Source organism: Podarcis filfolensis, assembly GCF_964270895.1.
Source record: "Podarcis filfolensis genome assembly, chromosome: 12".
Lineage (NCBI taxonomy): Eukaryota > Metazoa > Chordata > Lepidosauria > Squamata > Lacertidae > Podarcis > Podarcis filfolensis.
The window spans coordinates 744721-766487 of record NC_139614.1 but is presented as its reverse complement, the minus strand read 5'-3'; the positions used below and the strand labels follow the sequence as shown (position 1 = coordinate 766487).

Genomic DNA, 21767 nt, shown 5'->3' with positions numbered 1-21767 from the left:
AACACCAAAAAGTGAATAACAGCCCCAAATTAAAAAATTGTCCAGTAGCACCCTAGAGACCAACTAAGCTTTTGTGTGCATTATGGGATAGCGACTCGCAGCCTCTCCTGGGCAAGGGGAGCCTTCATCCTCCTGCCCGGGAGAGGCTGCCCGCGGCTAAGGCTCCCCCAAGAGCCGCACTCCCTTTAAAGAGCGCGTGGAGTGTGCGGCCCTTCTCCCTCCTCGGGAAAAAGCCCCACGCTCCATGCGGCTCTTTAAAGGGAGCGCTGAGCAGAGCCTCCTGCCTGCATTCGCTCCATAAGATGCACACACATTTCCCCTTACTTTTTAGGAGGGGAAAAGTGCAGCTTATAGAGCAAAAAATATGGTAATCTTAGGATCCAAGCAATTGCCCTAAATGTGTAGAACATTTGTTCAGTTTAGGTGTAGTGTGGTGTGGTGCAATAGGTGAGTGTGGATCAGGTTTTAATCAGCTACTCTGAAGGGGGCGGAAGCTGGATTTAGATGTCCCCTTCTCCCCACTAAATGTCTTCACAGTGAGGTGGCAGTTTATTTGATTCCTAAATGCAGTTCTCTATGTGGGTACAGTTAGCTTGGGAGCATTTCAATTTTTTTTTAATACAAGCCTAATTACAATCTGCTGTGTAAAATAGTAGTTAAAGCAGCCAAATTCTTGATAGGCAGATGTGTGAGTCCAGCTGCCTTTATGCGAAGACAAAGTTGGCTCTCTAATATTCTAGAAACCTTCAGCTAAGATGGAGTGGAACTAGGCTTTATTTCACCCGGGTCAAAAACCCACAATGACACCCGTCTGGAGGCTTCACCCAGGGCTAAGGAAATGTCCTTCCTTAACCCTTTAGTGTTCTTTTGCTATTTTAGTCAAAATTTCATTCTCCATCTTAGTACAACACTTAATACCAGTGTTTACCATAGTGTCAAATAGAACGCTAAGAGTATTGGCATATAAGGATTTTCTGATTTGTAAGAATAAATAAGCGATCATTATAATTGTCAGGGTCCTTGTCGCAGAGAAATGGAAGACACATTAAACAACCTAAAGATTCTGAATGTCTTAAGCCCAAGAGGATTGCATATTCCGAATTGTGACAAGAAGGGATTCTACAAGAAAAAACAGGTGAGTGAAATTTCTCAGCCATTTATGTTTTTCCTTCCTTCATCTGTTATAGTCAGTAATTCCAGTAAAATATCACTGAACAATAAATAATTAATCTTCAACCCATGCCATTTTTATCAAATACAGCAGTTTGGGGCACCTGCTGGCATGGCTCCAATGCTTCTTATCAGATGCAATTGATGTCAATAACAACAGATCAAATTGGAGAAACCTCTGCCAAGTCACAGATGAGCTTGACGCTGGCCCTAGTTTCCAGTACCTTTTCTTTGAAAAAAAGAAGCAGCTCTCTGAAAAAGAAGAGGATGGACAGCAAAATGAGCATATGGCTGTAATAGATCAATGCTTTGAATAGTAATTAGCTGCTTGAGGGTTCCTAGAAAAATTGTGTTGGGTCATGTTACAGACAACAACCTGAGCAACTTTACATATGTATCCTTTACATGCTGCTGAGGATTGCTTCCAAGATCTAGGTCATGTGATCAAGAAAGTGATATGCACTCAGAACATTTACTTCTAAGTAATGCTGGCATCTCAGGCAGTCTGGATTTTGGGCACCTGCCTCATGAGATTATGACCTTTCTTGACAATTGCAGACCACCAGACCTACCCACACCTTGGTTAGTTCAGACATAAACATGCACCACCAAAGAGCCCACCTTGCAGACTTTGTGTCTTGTTTTCTCTTTCAGTTTTGCACTTTTGCCTCTATTTTTTTCTCTGTATGCATGCTGACCCTCACTTACTTGAATTAGGATAGTGCAGAATTTTCATTTAATCAGAACTGTGTTGCAATACTTGAAGGTGCCTTTTGTCCCATATTAACATACCTATTTGTTAAGATCCGCCCGAGAGGCTCTCTTGACTTCTGCAGATTGAAGTGCTAGAGTGACTGCACACAGAGTAAAGCTACCCTTCATTTATACTGGCACCAAACTATTGAGGGTTTTACAGTGGTACCTTGGTTTAAGAACTTAATTTGTTCTGGAGGTCTGTTCTTAACCTGAAACTGTTCTTAACCTGAAGCACCACTTTTGCTAATGGGGCCTCCTGCGCCGCTGCTGCACAATTTCTGTTCTCATCCTGAAGCAAAGTTCTTAATCCGAGGTACTATTTCTGGGTTAGCGGAGTCTGTAACCTGAAGCGTATGTAACCCGAGGTACCACTGTACCTTGAATTTGACCCAATAACAAACTGAAGCTATTGAGGATCTTTGAGGAGGAGTGTAATATACTGAATTTTACTTCTGTCGGCAATCACAGAATCATAAAATCCGCATTGGGGGTCATCTAGTCCAACCCCCTGCAATGTATGAATCTCAGCTAAAGCATCCATGACAGGTGGCCATCAAACCTCTGCTTACAAACATCCAAGGAAGGAGAGTCTACCACCTCTCATGGGAGTTTGTTCCACTGCCGAACAGTTCTTACTGTCAGAAAGTTTCCCCAAATGTTTAGTAGAAATCTCTTTTCTTGTAAACTGAAGCCATTGGTTTGCATCCTACTATCCAGAGCAGGAGAAAACAAGCATGCTCCCTCTTCCATGTGATAGTCCTTAAGATATTTGAAAATGGCTATACTATCTCCTCTCAGTCTCCTCTTCCAGGCTAAACATACCCAACTCCCTTAACCATTCCTCATAAGACTTAGTTTCTAGACCCTTGATCATCTTGGTCACCCTTCCTTTGCACATGTTCCAGCTTGCCAATAACCTTCTTAAATAGTGGTGCCCAGAACTGGACACAGTATTCCAGGTGTGGTCTGATCAAGGCAGAATATAGCAGGACTGTGATTTCCCTCAATCTGGATACAAGACTTCTGTTGCTGTAGCCTAGTTGTCCCCAATCTTATATCTGTGCAACTGGTTATTCCTTCCTAAGTGTAGAACCTTAAATTTATCTCTATTAAAATTCATTTTGTTCAATCTGTTAAAGTATCTTCAATCTCAATTCTGTTTTCTGTGGCATTAGCTACCCCTCCCAGTTTGGTGTCGTTTGCAAATTGGATGAGCACCTTCTCAATTTCTTCATCCAAGTCATTTATAAAGATGTTGAGCAGCTATGCACCCAGGACATAACCCTTCAGCACTCCACTTGTCACTTTTTTCCAGGATGGTGAGGAAACATTAGTAAGCACTCTTTGGGTTTGGTCTGCCAGCCAGCTGCAAATCCACCTAATGGTTATCTCTTCCAGCTCACGTTACCAACTTCTCTGAAAGTGCATCATGGGGAACTTTGTCAAAAGCCTTACTGAAATAAAATACACTACATCCACTGCCTGCTCCTGATCCATCAAGCTTGTAACTCCTTCAAAAAAAGAAAAGAGGTTCACGTGGCTTGATTTATTTTTGAGAAACCCATGCTGGGTCTTGGTAATCACAGCATCCTTTTGTAGGCGCTTTCGTTTAATAATCTGCCCTTTCCTGGTATTGATATCAAGCTGACCAGTCTAGGTCTCCCCCCCCCCCCCCGGATTTGGAGATGGAGACAACATTTGCCCACCTTCATTCCACAGGGACCTCACCTGTTCTCCAAGAATTCTCAAATATTAGACAGAAGCTCTGAGATTATATCCGCAAGCTACTTTAGTACCCTTTAAATATTGGAACAGCTGAAGTCTGTCATGACTAATATATCTCTCCTATTTGAATGTTTGATGATCTGATCTAGGAAGACATCGTCCAAGTTTTCAGTCTGGCTTCAAGGTCTATGGCAGGCACACACAGTAAGGTCACTGTTGTTTCCCTTTCTTATAGTTTTTTACCCAGATACTCTCAATCTGTCTTCCATGCTCCAAGTCATAGATCTCTTCACAAGTTGTATACATCATTTGTATATAATGCTACTCCTTCCTTCCTGTTTGGTAAATCCTTTTTGAATAGGTTAAACCACTCAATTTCTACATTCCAGTCATGACTCTCATACCAGATTTCAGTAATGCCTATTAGGTCATATTCATCATCCTGTATTAAGAGCTCAAATTTGTCCTGCTTGTTTCCTTTACACTGTGCATTAGTATAGAAATAACTGAAAGCACAAGTTATTCCCTCCAACTGCTAGCTTCTTGTGGTTTTCTGCAGGTTTCTGTAGGATGATCTCGGTTTCCTGTGCATCAGTGAAACCATTATCCCCAGTACCAGGTGTTCCCCTGTTGTCGTGCTGCAGCATTCTGGACCAAGCTGAAGGGTTGCAGTAATTCAGTCTTGAAGTTACCAATGCTTGGACCATTGTGGTCAAGCTATTCTTCTCCAGCAGACTAGGTCTTTCCCCTAAAAAATAATGTCAAAAATTAGGGGGCGTCTTATACATGGGGCCATCTCCCCCCATTTTCTTAAATCTGAGTCCCCCAAAATGGGGGGCATCTTATACATGGGGGCATCTTATAGATGGAAAAATATGGTACTTTGTGATGTGTGACACAGTGATGTCCCAAATCCCTAACCTGTTTTCAGTGTCAAGGTCAGTTCTGAAACGTGTCAGGCAACCATTAGAGAATGAGAATTTTATATCATGATTTCCAAGTTAGGAGACATGGCTTCATGACAGGTGATTCCTAATACCTCCTGTTTTTAGAAATGTAAGTGCTTAAAGCTGATATTGCACGAGGCTTCCTTGCTATTTTGCATGACGCATTGCATTTTAAAAGATAGTTTTGCCACATGAACCGCCGTCTTTCCCATGAATGGTTTCCCAGGCCACACCTCCTGCTTCCAGTTGCCATTTTGCAGCAATGATGCAAATGTGCGATGTCTGCTGTGCTTTCATTAGAAAATATTATTAGTAAAGCATTCTCTGTATGTTTTAGTTGGCCTTTTATGTGGTTTGGGAGTTGGAAATGAAGAAAGTCAACATCAAGCGACCAGCCAACCTGCTGTACCTTCCAAAGAGTACACAGACTTCTATGTTAAAGAACTGCTTCCCCATATGTTGCTCATATGGCTCTGTATTGACTTTCTCTCTGTGTGTGACATCTTTAAAGGCAGTTTCAATCGTCCAAGGCATAAATGCATTTGTGGGGCCTTGATTTCACTTTTCTTCATTGTCCAAGTAGAAGGAGTGCAACACTTGCTTTATATTTACCCCTACAGCTTATCTTGAACAGCTGAGGATTTTCCTCCATTTATATTTGGGGCTGTAGTTCAGGTTTCAAGTACTTAATCTAGATCTTGTTCCTTTTACAGTAACCAAGTTCTCCCCTAGCTCTGCTATCTTCTTACAGTAGACTAATATTAGGGCCAGAAACGGATTCTAATAACTGCTGACTTTTAGATTTTCTGAGAAAGCAGTCTTTATTACCAGGCGCAATCTGCCTTAATCACTCTGGGGAGAGAAGTCTGGGCTTCCACTTAAAACATCTTAATCTCCCCCCTCCCTTTTTTTTGTTTCACGTCCATCCTGAAGAAGAGTTTTCTTTAAATCAAAAGTGTTTGTGCTACTTTGTGAATTTTTGTTGGTCCTTGTAAAAAATTTGTTGTTGCTGTTTAGTCGTATCCGACTCTTTGTGACCCCATGGACCAGATGTAAGAAATTAGAACCATATTTTCAGATAGTTCACATTGTCTTCTAATTCTTTACAATGGTCATGATATCATTTTGCAGGGTCTTCTTTCTGGCTTTTAGCAATTTGGAATTGTGCATTTAGCTTCTTTTTATCCAGAAATGAAGAAGCGGGGATGGGATTCCTGCTAGATAGGCAAGGGGCTCGCTCTCTTCGGGGCAGAGGGGACTGGAGAGGTTGGCAAGGAGCTTTCGAAGCCACATGCAAGTGAACTTGAAGATGCTCCAGATTCTTTGCCAAGGGATGGGAGGTGGGGGCTTACCAAGCAAACAGGGGCCCTTTTCTGCAGTGGTAACTGATGCTGCGGAAGAGCTTCCACAGCTCACAAGCAGAGACCTTTTTAGTTGCATTTTAAACTAACATTTGACTGTTATAATTTTAATCTGGGCTGTAAACTATGCAGTTTATGTGGTTGCTAGGAAATTTTTGTTTAAAAAATAGTTTTTAAATTTTTATACATTATATTTTTAATATTGCTTTGGTCTTGTTTGTAAGCCACCCAAGAAATATTTCTGGATTGGTGGCCAGATACAACAACTTAACACTATGCAGGCATGCAGTTACCTGTTGATGGTAAAGCTCATGGGGTACGAGCTGTGTCCATATGCAGTAGGAGCCCCAGGTGCCCAGGTGCTGACTGACTGACTGACTGACACCCAGGAGGGTGACACCCATCCACCTTCCCTCGTCCCCTTAAAGCATGGGCAGGAGACTGGAAAGCAAGGCAGACAATGGAGATCAGGGTGACAATTGTTGCATTGCAAAACATATTTTTCCAGGGAAAGTCCTTTCAAAAAGAGGCAGATACACTCTTTACAGTGCAATCCTATGCATGTTTCTTTTAAGAAACAGTAAGTTCATCTGCGTCTACTCAGAAGTGAGTTCAGTGTGTTTAAAGTGCCTATATATCAGATGGTAGTCCTGGCCTCTATGCTGTCTACACTTCTCACCCTCTAAAATACAACCTCCTAAAAGATAACAGCATTATTAACAATCTTTTTGCCCACTGCCACAACCAAGGCATAATAAATTAAGAAAAGTTGATCAAATTAATCAACAGTAAGCATAGCTTTTGCCACTTTGAGCTGTTGCCTGATTTATTACCAAGAACAATAACTGAGTACACGTTCCTGGAAATTGGTGCTCGCTGTCTCTCACAGCTATCGTTTGCAGTAACTTCAGACACAGGCTCCATGCAGCAGCAGCTGATGCCTCGCTCCTTATTAGTTTGAACCTTGGATTTATTTCATGGGGTGGGCAGGGGTGGGGGTGGGCATTGAAATTCCAGCAGCTGTGCTGCTCCAGGAGGACTGTTTGCACTCCAGCACTATGGATATGTTCAGATGTCCCCTTGGGGCTCTGTCCTGTCAGACACAGAGCATTTTAAATTTTTTTTGCACAGTCCTCTCCACTGCCAGCTTGGCCACCCCTCCCCCCAATTTCAGTTCATAATTCCTCTGGAGCAAGCGTTGTATTGTGTGTTGCTTCATGTCAGGGGGGAGCGTACATCTGTAGCTCTGCCAAAGTCGGGGGTAGAAAAACATTTCAAAAGGGGAGCTGTGGGAGAAAAGCGGCAGGTAGGAAAATGATGCAGCATGTAAAGCAAACCAGCTTAGAAGGCTTTGTTCTTGCTCAACCTGTTCCTGGGATGTCCCACTGCAAGTAGGGATTTGTATGCTTACATTCCTTCATCTCCCGCCAACACTTCACATGACAAAAACTGTCAGGTAGAGGGCTAAGGTAGAACCCTTCTCCCTGACATGCTAGTTTCCTGTGTGCAGGAAGTTGAATTATATTGTTACAGGCTTGGGGGTCCCTTCCAGACCAGGGAGCCTGTGAATGTAGGATTGTGAGAATCTGTGCGAGGGGAACATGCTGAACCAGTTGGCTGGCTTCTTTATAAGGCATTGACTGGCCTTGCTTGGCCCCTTCAGTGTTCTCATCAGCATCTCCCAGAGTGAGCCGTGTGGCCGTCGTGGCAACGAAGGGATGCTGCTCTCCCAGAAGGGGGTAGGCATTTCCTCACCTGCCCACCCTTGACCTGCCTAGATGCCAGGTCCCTCTAGGATGGGGAGCAATGAGCCAAGGAGTTTTGGTTAATGCTGGAAGTCAAAGACCAAGGGACATGACTTGCTCTGTGCTGGACACAAAGCTGAATTGGGGGCTTCCCTAGAAATCTAATGGAGAAGCAAGACCCACTGAAGTGCTAAAAAGGTGCAAAGAAAACCACATACCCTAAAGACACCACTGGCTCTGCTGAGCTACGTTCCAAGGGAACAACCCCCTGGAGTCGGTCGCCACTTGAGCTTGGAGTGTGAGCAGCAGGACATTGGCCGTCAGGGCAGCCACACAGCAGTCAGAGGTTTCTATAGGCACATGTCCCAGGCGAGCAAGAGGCACCGTTGCAGTTTGAGGAGACTCTGAAAGAGAGGAGATTCCGACTAAACATCAGGAAGAACTTTCTGAGAGGAAGAGCTGTTTTGCAGTGGAAAGGTCTCCCTTGGGAGGTTGCAAACTCTCCTTCCTTGGAGGTTTTTAAGCAGAGGTTGGATGGCCATCTGTCATGGATTCCTTAGTGGAGATTCTTGCATTGCAGGGGTCCCTTCCAGCTCTACAGTTTTGTGATTCTTTGTTGGTGAATCTGCCGAAAATTTAAGTATTCAAGCAATGAATACTTGTTAATCTTGCTTGCTTTAGACACTCTCTGCCCTAACCCTCTGCCCTAGCTACTCATTCTCTGGTGGCAGAAAAACAGGCTCTCTAGTTTGCTCTTTGAGATCACATAGTTTCCTTCCTGCTGTGTTGCCCTATGAGATGCACATCCACAGCAACATAATATTGTGATTATATGTAGCTGGCTGGAAGATTGCAGAAAGCCTTTTGAGCTGATGTACGCAAGTGGTTTCTTCTGTGCTCTGTCCCACCCTGACAATGCCCCTGTCCTTATTTTGGTGCCATGTAGTGGCTTTGCATGCCAGTGATCCACTATGGTCCATTAGGATATCAGTTGCTCCCACACACCCCTCACAAAACACTCACAAATGACAACAGTTATTGAAGAAGTTGTATTTAAACCCACTTGATCCAAAATTCACCTATGTAGCAAAGGGACAAATGAAGAAAAATGGTGACATCTTCTCCCCACCGGCACTCAGCCAATTGTTAACTGTGCCACAGGTTTTCCTCTCGTTCTGGGGCAGGGCTCCATTTCAGCACATAGGATTGTTGCATGCACAGAGTGCCAGCCGGCCAACCCCTTGAGGATCTCTCTGTAGGACAACCAGCATTGTGCTATTCTAGCATGTGGCATGATGTTTGCTTTTCCTGCCTGAAGGTCTAAGAGAATACACCCTTTATTTTTCTGCTAGAATAAAGCTGTGTTAGTTCATATACTGTAATGATATAAACATGGATAAAGCAAACATTTGGGAGGCAGAGGAGTCTGCCCAGCACAATGTGCAGCTTTTTGATGAACACAAGCCCTGGAAGGTTGTGGGTAATGCTGGCTCCATAACAGGAGGCTGCAGCCAGAGAAGGGAAAGAGGGACCCGCTGTTCCCAAACTGTCCTTGCTGAGGGATTGTAGACCTAGCAGAAAGTAGGGGTTAAATAGCCCAAAGAGCTCAGCATGCAAGTAGATAAATAGGGACCGCTCCGGCGGGAAGGTAAACGGCGTTTCTGTGTGCTGCTCTGGTTTGCCAGAAGCGGCTTAGTCATGCTGGCCACATGACCTGGAAGCTGTACGCTGGCTCCCTTGGCCAAAAAAGCGAGATGAGCGCCGCAACCCCAGAGTCGGTCATGACTGGACCTAATGGTCAGGGGTCCCTTTAGCTTTAGCTTTAACTTTCTTCCACGTGTTTGGGAGAGTTCCATTCATCAATATATCATTCATTAAATATTTTAAGGGAAGGAATAAAATTTCTTCCATTTTTTTATAATAAATTGCTGGGAGCCTATCTGGGCCAGGAGTTTCCCCTATTTTTGATCTTTGTATTGCTTGTTGAACCTCTAGGGACATGATTGGTGAATTCAATGAAGTAATTTTATCCTCTGGGATCAACAATAATTTGCTTTCTTCTAGGTAATTTTTAATTTTATCTATTCCTTCTGGACCTTCTTTGTATAATTCTTTATAATATTTAACAAATTTATTATTAATTTCATTTTGGTCATCTATCCATTTGTCTTCTATTTTGATTTTGTTGATTATTCTTTCTCTAGCTGCCAAACCAAAAGTTTTCCAGACTTATTCCCAAATTCGAAATGTTTGTGATTCAACCATTTAATTTTCCATGCTAGCTCTTCATTTACCAGCATTGAGAATTGGGTTTGAAGAATTTTGATATTTTGTTTGATATTTTCATCATCTTGATGCTTAAATAATTCTCTTTCTTTTTTCTTCAGTTTCTCCCATACTTCAGGTTCTTTTCCTTCATTTTTCTTTTGTATGCATTCTGTTGGATGAAAAAATCCCTAAACACTGCTTTGCTTGCTTCCCAGACCATTTTCACATTGGTTCCTTGATCGGTTCCTTAAATTCATTTCAAAATACTCTTTTGATGTTTGCTTGGCTTTCTGTAAAATCTTTTCATCTTTTAATAAGCTTTCATTCATGCGCCACCTCCTTAATTTCCTCTCTTTTCCTTTTAACAAAATTTCCACCAAACTGTGATCTGAGATGGTTCTGGGATGAATTTCAGCTTTTTTGACTTCATTCAACATGTTCTTAGTAATCCAGATTCCATCAGTTCTTCCTGCTGAGTTGTTAGGATCAGAAAAGTGGGTGAACTCCTTTTCCATTGGGTGTTTAAACTTCCATGCATCATTCAGACAAATTAAATCTATTAATTGGAAGAAAGTGTTTGGTAATTTATTTCGTTTGCTATGTTTTTTTCCTTCTGTCCTAATCCGGTTGGGTAACTCCATTAAAGTTGCCTAAAAGAATAATTTTGTCCTAGATAATCCATTATTTTTTCTTCCATTATTTCCTTCCTTTTTGTTTTCTTTAGAAGAGAAAAAGAGAGAGGATTGTTAGGTCCTGTGGCTTCTGTTCCCTCAAGGGCAGCTTCCTTCTAGTGCAACGTGTCTGCCATAGGGCAGGTAGCGCAGGCCGAAGATGCCCACTTTAGGCTGGGCTGTCAGAGTCCGTTAGCATTCCCCAGTGTGGAATAAGGGGGACCGGTGGTCTAACTTCATCTAATGCTGCTTCCTGTGTTCCCAGGTGAAGACTGGCAAAATTCATGCCACGCTCTCTAAATATAACGCTCCTGAACAAACTATGTCAATGCTAAAAAAAACATTTTTTTGGCAGTAAGGTGCTCTCTGAATCCTATGCCATAAAACCTTATCAACATTCAACACAGCCAGATGGGCAGGGTATAAATAAAACAATAATAATGATAATAATAATCAGTTAACATGTGGACAACAACTTCTACAATTTGGCAGAAGGAGGTTTGCCAAGCAACACACGATATGACAGTTCACAGATATTAAAGAGAGAGCTTTCTATCACCACCTGAGATGCTTCCTAATATGTGTGCTCCAAACATAACCATTTTTAACTTGTAAAGGAGAGTTCAGGAAAATAGTCTTTCTTGCCCACCATCTTTACTAAATTATTATTTCTGAGCAAACCTCTGCTTTTGCTGTTTGGATAAATCATGTCAGGGAATAAGGCTTTCTCTAGAAATTATTTTTATTTATTTACAAAGACAGCCCTGTATATTAGGAAAGAGGCATGTAGGCCTTCAATATGAAGTGATAGCTCAGTTGCAGGGGATTATGTATCTGCTCATAAATGTCAGCTGCAAGCCTGGAATTCCTCTGGCAAGCAGATGCAACTAGAGTGGCTTCTGTTGCCACAGTGTCTTGGCCAGGCATGTGCTCCCTTTGTGGCCTATAAAAAAATCGAGTGCCTTTCTTTCCCAAATAAAGGGTCCATATGCAACTCCCTTACTCATGAGGTTACCATAGACTCATTAAAGGTTGATGCAGCTCCATGGTGGTGGACAGCTGTAGTGTGTAATGTTACACACTAATGTGATTTATAAGGCTTCTTCACATTTTGGGGCTGCTATGAATAGCTTTTATGGTGTGATAATTAGAACCTTAACAGTCATTTGGCATTGGAAGTAAACTTTGATTGTATGCCTTCTATGTGGATCATCAAAATTCCACTCATTCCCAGCACTGGCAGCGCTGATAAGATGACAATGTACAACACAGGCTTTGAGTCTCAAACCACATGCTCAGGGGAAATTCTCTGACTTCCTTTGGGCTTGAGGATTCAAACCCTACAGCCCAGTCTTAAAATGCATGACTGTGCCTGTGGCCCCAGGGATCCTTCATCCTCATGCAATGTCCTCAGGGCAATATCCACCCAAAGTTATAACACATTTAAGTTTTGCTGAATTCAAATGGAGCATTGATGACTATCACAAACCTTTCCTACAGAGATCAGTAGGATTTAAAAGTGCATAGACTTGTCTGAATTGTGTCTTCATCATTAAGGTGCCCAGATAAATGGCTCCTCTTATGGGAAATGTGTTTATGCCAGCACACCACTAACAGCACTATCTGCTTTATGAGCAGATTTTGCAAGTGGGACAAGTCTTAAGAGCATAGCTGCCAACATTTCTCTTTTTTTAAGGGAAATTCCCTTATTCCAAATAGGATTCCTCGCAAGAAAATGGAAAAGTTGACAGCTATGCTTAAGAGTGAAGGCAGGCAAAACATTGAAAGAGTGCTGGAAGTAGTTAGATATTGCTGATGCCCTCCAGATGCATGCACATTTTTCTGACTTAGGGAAAACACCAAAGAGTTTTTCAAGGTTTTGTGTGTGGGTTAACTGATCTGGGGAAAAGCAGAGCTTTGGTAGGAGCCCAAGGTGCCCCTCGCCCAGTAACTGCTTCAGCTTTTTGAAATTGGCCGCCTTAAAGTCCAGAGTGCATGTCTGACTACTCTCAGCTTTCCCTTGCCTCTGTATCATGAAACTTCCAAGTTTCCAGGTACTTCCGCTTCATCTTTCAGTCCCCCCCCCCATTGTTGAGGACTTCTTGGTTCTTCCACCTTCTGGGAAACGAAATTGTCAGTGAGGCAATGGATGAATTTGTTGGACCTTACATTCTTGGCAGAGTTTGAGTTTCAACAGATCAGGGAAGTTGAAGCCTCCCATGACTACTATATCTCTCCTTTTTGAATGTTTGGTAATCTGCTCTCGGAAGGCATCATCCAAGTCTGCAGTCTGGCTTGGCGATCTATGGCAGACTCCCACAGTAAGGTCACTGCTGTTTCTCTCCTACAGTTTTGATCCATGTACTCTCAATCTGCCTTCCATGCTATACGTCAGGCATAATGCCACCAAAAACATTTGGCTTGATTGTTGCCACTAATCAAATCTCATCTTTTGTCTTGCAGTGTCGTCCATCCAGAGGCCGAAAAAGAGGATACTGCTGGTGTGTGGATAAATATGGGCAGCGACTCCCTGGATATGATGGGAAGGGGAAAGGAGATGTCCATTGCTACAATCTAGAAAGCAAATGAGGGATATCCACCACCTTCTGTGGAATCTGCGTGTGGCATTTTAACTATCAGAAGCCTTGGAATGACTGGGCTGCAGCATAGACTGCGCTAGACTTGGGAGCTCAGAGTTTTGTCCCTTCTTATACTGCACGGAGTCAGTCTCTGTGGTCTCTGCAGCTGCAACCTGCCACTGACACACTTCTGGCTTTCCATCTTGCCACACAAGGAGTTCTGAAATCCCAACTAAATCTGCACTATGGATACCCAGAAAAAATTTAAAGGGCTAAAAGGCACTTCAGAATGGATTCAGGGAGTCTCCACTGACTTTGTGTTTTTTGTGTTTTTTTTAATTAACAGCCTGTGACCAATTTGATCCCGAAAGATAACTCTCCTTCTGTGTTGAAGAATTTATAGACTGTAAGCTTTGTAAAGATATTAAACATACTGGATAAGACCCAATCCAAGCTAAGCACTTTTTAAGTTGCCTGGATTTCAGTTGGGGAGTTAAGCATGAGCTCATTTTTATTCCAGTGAAATTACTTATAAGTAATATAGTGTGGAGTGGATCACACCCAAGGTTTCAAAGTAAAAGCATTTTTATTTTGTCTTTATACAGGTCTGACGAGAAACTTTTATCTTCACGGGTAAAATATTTTATTAAAAAGAAAGCTCAAAGAACTTTTTTTTAAAGAAACATGTTTCTACTTGGCTATTTTTTCTGTATATTTTCTGTAAAATATACTGTATTATGAATATTCTGTTAGTCTGTATTTAATATAATTGTTTTTTTAATAAACTATTTAAATATAACATAAATGTTATACAATCATTATAGCATATGCTTTCAAATTCTCTTCCCCAGAATACTTTCCAAAGCCTGCATCTATATCTCCAAGATAAGTGTAGTATTCACCCTTTCGATATGTCATAAGTCCATGGAGCAAAAAAATGGCAGGGGTTTTGAAAAGCAAGCAGGGAAGCTTATTTTAAGATGAGAGTTATATTTGCCATACTAAGAATATTATTTTGCATTAAGTGCTCTATATGTCTAACTACAGTTCAGGAAAGGTGTTCACTCCTAGTCTGGGCTAGTCTGATCAGCTCTATCCAAAGTGTTTATAAGATTGATTAAGCCATTAACTAGGTGGATTGGAAAAGGAGGATTTTAGTTACCTCAGAGACAGAGATGAAAATACATGTAAAAAGGTAAAGGGCCCCCTGACAGTTATGTCCAGTCGTGGACGACTCTGCAGTTGCGGCACTCATCTTGCTTTACTGCGCGGCTTCCAACAGAATATTATAATACAATAGTCTATTAAACATCAAAAGCTTCCTCAAACAGGGCTGCCTTCAGATGTCTTCTAAAAGTCTGGTAGTTTTTCTCTTTGACATCTGGTGGGAGGGTGTTCCACAGGGCGGGCGCCACTACCGAGAAGGCCCTCTGCGTGGTTCCCTGTAACTTTGCTTCTCGCAATGAGGGAACCGCCAGAAGGCCCTCGGTGCTGGACCTCAGTGTCCGGGCAGAACGATGGGGGTGGAGACGCTCCTTCAGCTATACTGGGCCAAGGCCGTTTAGGGCTTTAAAGGTCAACACCAACACTTTGAATTGTGCTTGGAAACGTACTGGGAGCCAATGTAGGTCTCGGTGGCCGTTCCTAGTCACCAGTCTAGCTGCTGAGTTCTGGATTAGTTCTAGTTTCCAGGTCACCTTCAAAGGTTGCCCCACGTAGAGCGCATTGCAGTAGTCCAAGCGGGAGATAACCAGAGCATGCACCACTCTGGCGAGACAGTCTATGGGCAGGTAGGTTCTCAGCTGGTGTGCCAGATGGAGCTGGTAGACAGCTGCCCTGGACACAGAATTGACCTGCACCTCCATGGACAGCTGTGAGTCCAAAATGACTCCCAGGCTGCGCACCTGGTCCTTCAGGGGCACAGTTACCCCATTCCAGACCAGGGAGTCCTCCAGACACACCCACCTCCTGTCCCCCAAAAGCAGTACTTCTTTCTTGTCAGGATTCAACCTTAACCTGTTAGCCACCATCCATCCTCCAACCACCTCCAGACACTCACACAGGACCTTCACCGCCTTCACTGGTTCTGATGGGTATCATCCACATACTGATGAACACCCAGCCCAAACCCCGTGATGATCTCTCCCAGCGGCTGCATGTAAATGTTGAAAAGCATGGGGGAGAGGACAGAACCCTGAGGCACCCCACAAGTGAGAGCCCAGGGGTCTGAACACTCATCCCTCCCTCCCCACCACTTTCTGAACATGGCCCAGAAGGAAGGAGTGGAACCACTGTATGACAGTGCCACCAGCTCCCAGCCCCTCAAGACGGTCCAGAAGGATGTTATGGTCGATGGTATCGAACACCGCTGAGATATCGAGCAGAACTAGGAAACAGCTCTCATCTTTGTCCCTAGCCCGCCGGAGATCATCAACCAGTGCGACCAAGGCAGTTTCAGTCCCATGATGAGGCATGAATCCCGACTGGAAGGGATCCAAATAGTCCGCTTCTCCCAGGCATGCCTGGAGTTGTTCAGCAACCACTCGCTCAATCACCTTGCCAAAGGATGGAAGATTTGAGACTGGGCGATAGTTGACCATTGTGGCTGCATCTAAAGATGGTTTTTTAAGAAGCGGTTTAATAACCGCCTCTTTCAGCGGTTCTGGGAAGGCTCCCTCACAGAGAGAAGCATTCACCATCCCACGAAGCCCATCGCCCAGCCCTTGCCGACTAGCGTTTATAAGCCAGGATGGAGACAAGTGGTTGGTTTCACTCGTCCAAGCAGCCTGTCCACATCCTCGGGGGTAACAGATTGGAACTGATCCCACACAACTTGACTAGACAGGACTCTAGCACTCTCCCGCCCCAGCCCTGCTCCCACAGTGGAGTCTACCTCTTCTTGAATCTGAGTGACTTTATCTGCAAAAAACTTTGCAAAATCATTGCAGGAGATCATTTGGTCCATACTGGACCCCGGTGGAGCAGGTGGTTCCGCTAAATTGCAAACCACCTGAAAGAGTCTCCTGCTGCTGTTTTCTGCAGATGCAATAGAGGCGGTGAAGAAGGTTTTCTTCGCTGTCGCTATCACCACTTGGTAAGGCTCGACATTGAGCTCTAACCTGTGTCCGGTCAGATTCAGAATGAGTTATTCACCACCAGCGCTCTAGCCGTCTCAGCGATTGTTTCATTCCCCTCAGATCCATGGAGAACCACGGGGCTGTCCAGGCTCCATGCAATCGGAGAGGGCGCTTCGGTGCCAAACAGCCAATAGCCCTGGTTAACTCAACATTCCAGCGGGCCACCAGGGAATCAGCTGAATGGCCATCAACATGGCATCCCCTACCACTCTCTGGAAACCATTTGGATCCATTAAGTGGCAGGGGTGGACTATCCGAATAGGTCCCACTTCCCTGCAGAGGGGAAGGGTCATGGAGAAGTCCAGTTGCACCAGGAAGTGATCTGACCATGGCACTTCTTTAGTTTCACTTTTGCTTAGTGTCAGCTTACCAACATCCATAGAGGTGAACAGCAGGTCCAAGGCATGTCTGCGGTTATGAGTTGGGCCCGACTTATTTAGGGACAGCCCATGGAGGCCATGCTTTCCATGAAGTTCTGAGCGGCTCCTTGTAAGGTCGTGTCAGCATGGATGTTAAAATCCCCTAGGACAGCCAAACTAGGTGTCTCCAGGAGAAGAGCAAATAAGAGGCAAGTGTGTCTCTCTTCCAGATCTCTCCATTACTACAGGAGACTCTTTGAGAGGTCTGAATAAACAGTGTGAAGAGAGCTGATTTGATTACTGTTTGTGAGACAAGGCTGCCACTGGACACAGCCTGTAACTCTCAAGTTGTAGAGCCTATTATTAAAACATTTGACCCCAGGGAAGCACATAGCCAAAGAAAAAGGATGACAACTTTTTGTACACCACCTATCTTATTTTTGCAAAAATCTGCCCATCTGATGAGCATCCCCTCAATTCCTTTGTCCAAGCCGCTTATAAAGATGTTGAACAAGGGGCTGAGGGCCTTCGCACAGGGAAGAGCACCATGTTGCCATGCATATTGGCCCTTATTTCTGATCTGCTGAAGATGTGGACTAGGCAATGATCAAGAGAGGAGATTGCAGGCAGAAGCCAGCCACATTCTGTCCTAGGAAAAATGTTCTGAAAGGCCTCACAGCCTGGAGCAATGTTTCTAGTTGGCTTGTCATTATTTGAAGGTTTGTGGGGGATGAGCTATCCCTGGACAGCAATAAAAATATATTAAAAATATAAATAAAACACGATGGTTCTCCAAGAAGAAAGTATCTTTTGATTTCTACAAAGGGTGATAGATTCCTGCTCCTGAATCTTGGGGCCATGAGCTAGAAGTTAAGTTGGGCACTTTAAAACTCGTTGATCTCCCTGAGCTTAAGTGCTCTGAGCTACTTTTCCAGTGTTGGCAAAGTTCTTGAATGACTCAGAACATGCTTCCTGATTCATGAAAGGAGACTCCAGAATCACACAGAACTTAAGGAGTCCTTTATGAAAACTGCTTTGAGAGATTCAATAAATATACCACTGTGTTTGTTTGTTTGTTTGTTTATAAAATGGGATCAATAATTCACTTTCATGGCAAAGACTCTGCTCCTCCCTTAGTGATGTGCAGAACACGCCTCTTTCAGAGGAGAGCAGTCCAGAAAAGCTGGGCCGAAGTCTCACTCTGTTTTCAGGTGAGGATTAGCATTGTTTTAAGTTGTAGGATTCCTAGTGTGGCCTAATGAAGGTTCTAATGGAGCTGCTCCGCAAGCCTGCTCTATGTGGACAGAGCAAGCAGAAAAACAGTCATTGCCTTAAAAAGCAGATAGCCTATCAAATGGCATTGGGTCGGAATACAGTATATCTACAGTATAACTTTGCTATCACAAAGTTAAGGTCACAGAATTTTCTCCATATTTTCTACTACAATATGTTACAGTGTTTTAAATTACAGTGTTTTAAATTAAGGCAAGTATTTAATTTTCAAAAAGACATGACATGAGCATCCAATAGCCCCCCACCCTGTCCCCAGAAATCCTGTTCAGAAGCCAAACTGCCTAATGATTTTCCAGTTTATACCTGAAATATTTGTGGGATCCATCTGACCTCCAACAATGTGGACAAGGTCAGGCAACGCAAATACAGTGTGTTACTTCCGGGTTTCGATGCTTGCGCATGCGCAGATGCTCAAAATTACATCACGCGCATGCACAGAAGTGGTGAAAAGCGGCGTGCGCGTGCGCAGACATGCCGTCGCTGGTTATGTTTGCTTCTAGATGTGAACGGGGCTCCGGAACACATCCCGTTCGCATCTAGAGGTACTACTGTATACATATAGGATGATCAAGATGAGCTTAGGGAAGTTTTTCATGCCACCCAAAAAGTTAAAAACCTAGTCCTCCTAGGAGCCAGCTGTAATTAGTGTGGGGCATAATTCAGTAACATGTGTGGAATTAGCTCTGTTATTTTTGGCCCACACAGAACTGAATGGTGTAAAAGTGAATTAATGCCTCTTTTTGTGCTTTCATTGGTCTTTTTTAAAAATTCAGTTCTCAGCTCAATATTTTAATAAGCAAACACTTCACTTGTGATTTAGGATCCCAATGAAAACACAATAAAGCAAACTTCAGTATTACACCTGATTATTGCTAATCACTTTCACATAAACCATGGAAAGCATATGTTAAGAACAAAGGGCGTAAGAATCTGCATGTAGCATTTTTCACATCACATGGCCTGGAAGTGAGACACATGTACACAGAACAAGGTGGTGAAGGCGGGTAGACTAAAACAGGGCTCACCAGCCTGGCCCTTGAGCCTGCCAGTAGCTGCTGTGGAATCTGCAAAGGGTGCCCTCACAAACGCACAGCGCATGATGGGGGGTGCACCATGTTGTGCCCTTGTCTCTTTGTGAGATGCAGCTGTCATTTTGCAACATGTGGCTTAAGAAAATGGTGGAATCAGCAGGGCTTTCTTCAGTCAGAACTTGCCAGAACTTAGTTTCAGCGCCTCTCAGTCGCTGCCATGATAAGAGTACAAGGAAGGCGTTCATGGTGAGTTCTGGCAGCTCTTTTTCTAGAAAAATAGCACTGGGAATCACATTGCCAAATGCTTCTTTCCATACTTACCCAGTGAGCTGTGTACGTTTTTTAAAAACCTAAGTCTCTGCAAGCAGAAAGCCAGGATAGCAGGCCAGGCCTAACAAACAGGACTGGGGTATTCTAAGAGATGTTCAGATCCCATTGAATTCTATAGAAGGAAAGCAAATAGATTGAATCTTGGGACGGTTTAGACGGAGCAAACCTTGACTCTCACCCTGACAGGGACATTGCTGGGGACCTGTAGTGTGTGCTGAAATTTTTCATAGGGGAACTTTGCGCCTCTCTAAGCTGGGCAGGAGCCTTCTAAGCTTTGGGCACCAGGCTTTAATACTCTAATTCACCAGGAACATTTAGGAGACTAGCCTAGTCCCCCTAGTCCACCGACTGCACATCACTGCTGGGATCAGTTATAACCCCCACACTCATTGGATCTGAGAACTTACCTTTTTGCTCTTTCCTATATTATTCAATTCTAGGGACATGGGTGACACTGTGGTCTAAACCACTGAGCCTAGGGCTTGCTGATCAGAATGTTGGTGGTTTGAATCCCTGCGACGGGGTGAGTGCCCGTTGCTTGGTCCCAGCTCCTGCCCATCTAGCAGTTCGAAAGCACGTCAAGTGCAAGTAGATAAATAGGTACCGCTCTGGCAGGAAAGTAAATGGCGTTTCTGTGCGCTGCTCTGGTTCGCCAGAAGCGGCTTAGTCATGCTGGCCACATGACCCAGAAGCTGTCTGTGGACAAACACCGACTCCCTCGGCCTATAGAGCGAGATGAGCGCCGCAACCCCAGAGTCGTCCACGACTGGACCTAACAGTCAGGGGTACCCTTACCTTGACCTTTATATTATGCAATATACCTGAAGGAGCATCTCCACCCCCATCGTTCAACCCAGACACTGAGGTCCAGCTCCAAGGGCCTTCTGGCGGGTCCATCACTGCGAGAAGTGAGGTAACAGGGAACCAGGCAGAGGGCCTTCTCAGTAGTGGCAACCATCCTATAGAACGCCCTCCCACCAGATGTCAAGGAAATAACTATCTGACGGCAGCCCTGTTGAAGGAAGTTTTTAATGACTGATGTTTTAATGTATTTTTAATTTTTTGTTGGAAGCCATGGAAAGTGGCTGGGGAAACCCAGCCAGATGGACAGGATATATATAAATAAATAAATAAATAAATAAATAACTTCCGGTTAGCGCCAGCGCTTAATGGCGGATTTCTCCCGGAGCTCCGGGAGAGATCTGCTTCGTAGGTTCGGGTCCTGCCAGCTACGGCGGAGCGGGGACCCTCAAAAATCACAGGCGCGTAGCCTGTGAACTGGAGACTCGGCGGGCACCTTTGCGCCCCCCCGACGCTGTGAAATAGCCTTTTTAAAGGCTGCGGATCAGCGGAGGGTATATGGAGCGGTGCTGAGAGTCGCTTTCACCCAGCCTGCGAAGCGAAGCCGCGTCGCCATTAGCGGAGAGCGCTGATTTCTTCCGGTGAATTTGGACTAAAAAGAACAACTATCCGTGAGTAGGACTGACTTCTAAAATTAAATTGGACATCAAAATTTAAGAAATTGGGCACCGAGACGGACAAGCACCAAAAAGGAAGTCTGCTTTCCGTTCTGCAGCAAGATCAAAGCGAAAGGCATTTAAGCTGTAACCGTATGAAAGGAGAGTTGCGGGAACTAAGAAATTCAACACCAAGCAAAGAACTCCCTCCCCGAAGGCAGGAGGGGGGGGGGAGAAGAATTTAAAGTATTTTCCTGCCAATTTAAAAGAAATTGAGTTATTTACCGCTGCTCTTTCACCTGGGGATCGGACTGCCGGAGAAAAAGCACCGGCTAAGGACTGTTGCTACAAGAAGGTAAAAAAGTATCTCTGACTGACTTTCGCTACTCTCAACTTGAAACATGTATTTTGTTGCACAGTAAAGATACTTGCAGGACATTATTGATTTGAAACCTTCAGAAAGAGAAAAGAATAATTGAAAGGGACTAGAAGGACCTTTGTTTAATTTTCTGGAGAGTGTGGGACTAACTAGAAAGTAAAAAACTGACTTTACGCCCTCTAGAGGATTTATAAATTGTTTCAGCAACAAGTGGAGTTTAAAATCTGAGAACTTTGTCTGACAGCCTAAGAGTGTGGGAATGACCTTGACTAAGAGACTTTGTTATGGCAGATGGTAAAGAGAAAGAGGATTCACAAGAAGCAACCTTGAGATCTGGCAGACAATACAAAGTGGATCTTTCCAAGCAAAGAAGGGCTTCTGTAACAGGGGCCTCTGGAACTACAGCTGTCTCAAAGGCAAAAGTGAAGACAATGTCTTCAGAAGAATCATTTGCTAAGGTTTTGGAGAAGATAAATGACTCATTGGAGGAACTAAAAAAGCAAGGCGTGGAAACTAAAGTACAAATTGCTGAAACAAATAAGAAAATTGAAGAAATCTC

General features: G+C 43.8%; 1 protein-coding gene across 2 annotated transcripts in view; it reads left to right on the top strand.

Annotated features, from left to right (window-relative positions):
• Nucleotides 1-14040, top strand: part of IGFBP3 (insulin like growth factor binding protein 3) — a 28073-nt gene extending 14033 nt beyond the window's left edge. Inside the window, exons 3-4 of one of the 2 annotated variants that reach the window (XM_083578264.1) lie at nucleotides 1016-1135; nucleotides 13107-14040. In XM_083578264.1, coding sequence (XP_083434390.1) covers nucleotides 1016-1135; nucleotides 13107-13232 — 246 coding nt within the window. In that variant the 3' untranslated portion in view covers nucleotides 13233-14040. The remainder of the gene's footprint in view (nucleotides 1-1015; nucleotides 1136-13106) is intronic. The other variant, XM_083578265.1, reaches the window with a different exon arrangement.
• The last annotated feature ends 7727 nt before the right edge of the window (nucleotides 14041-21767 follow it).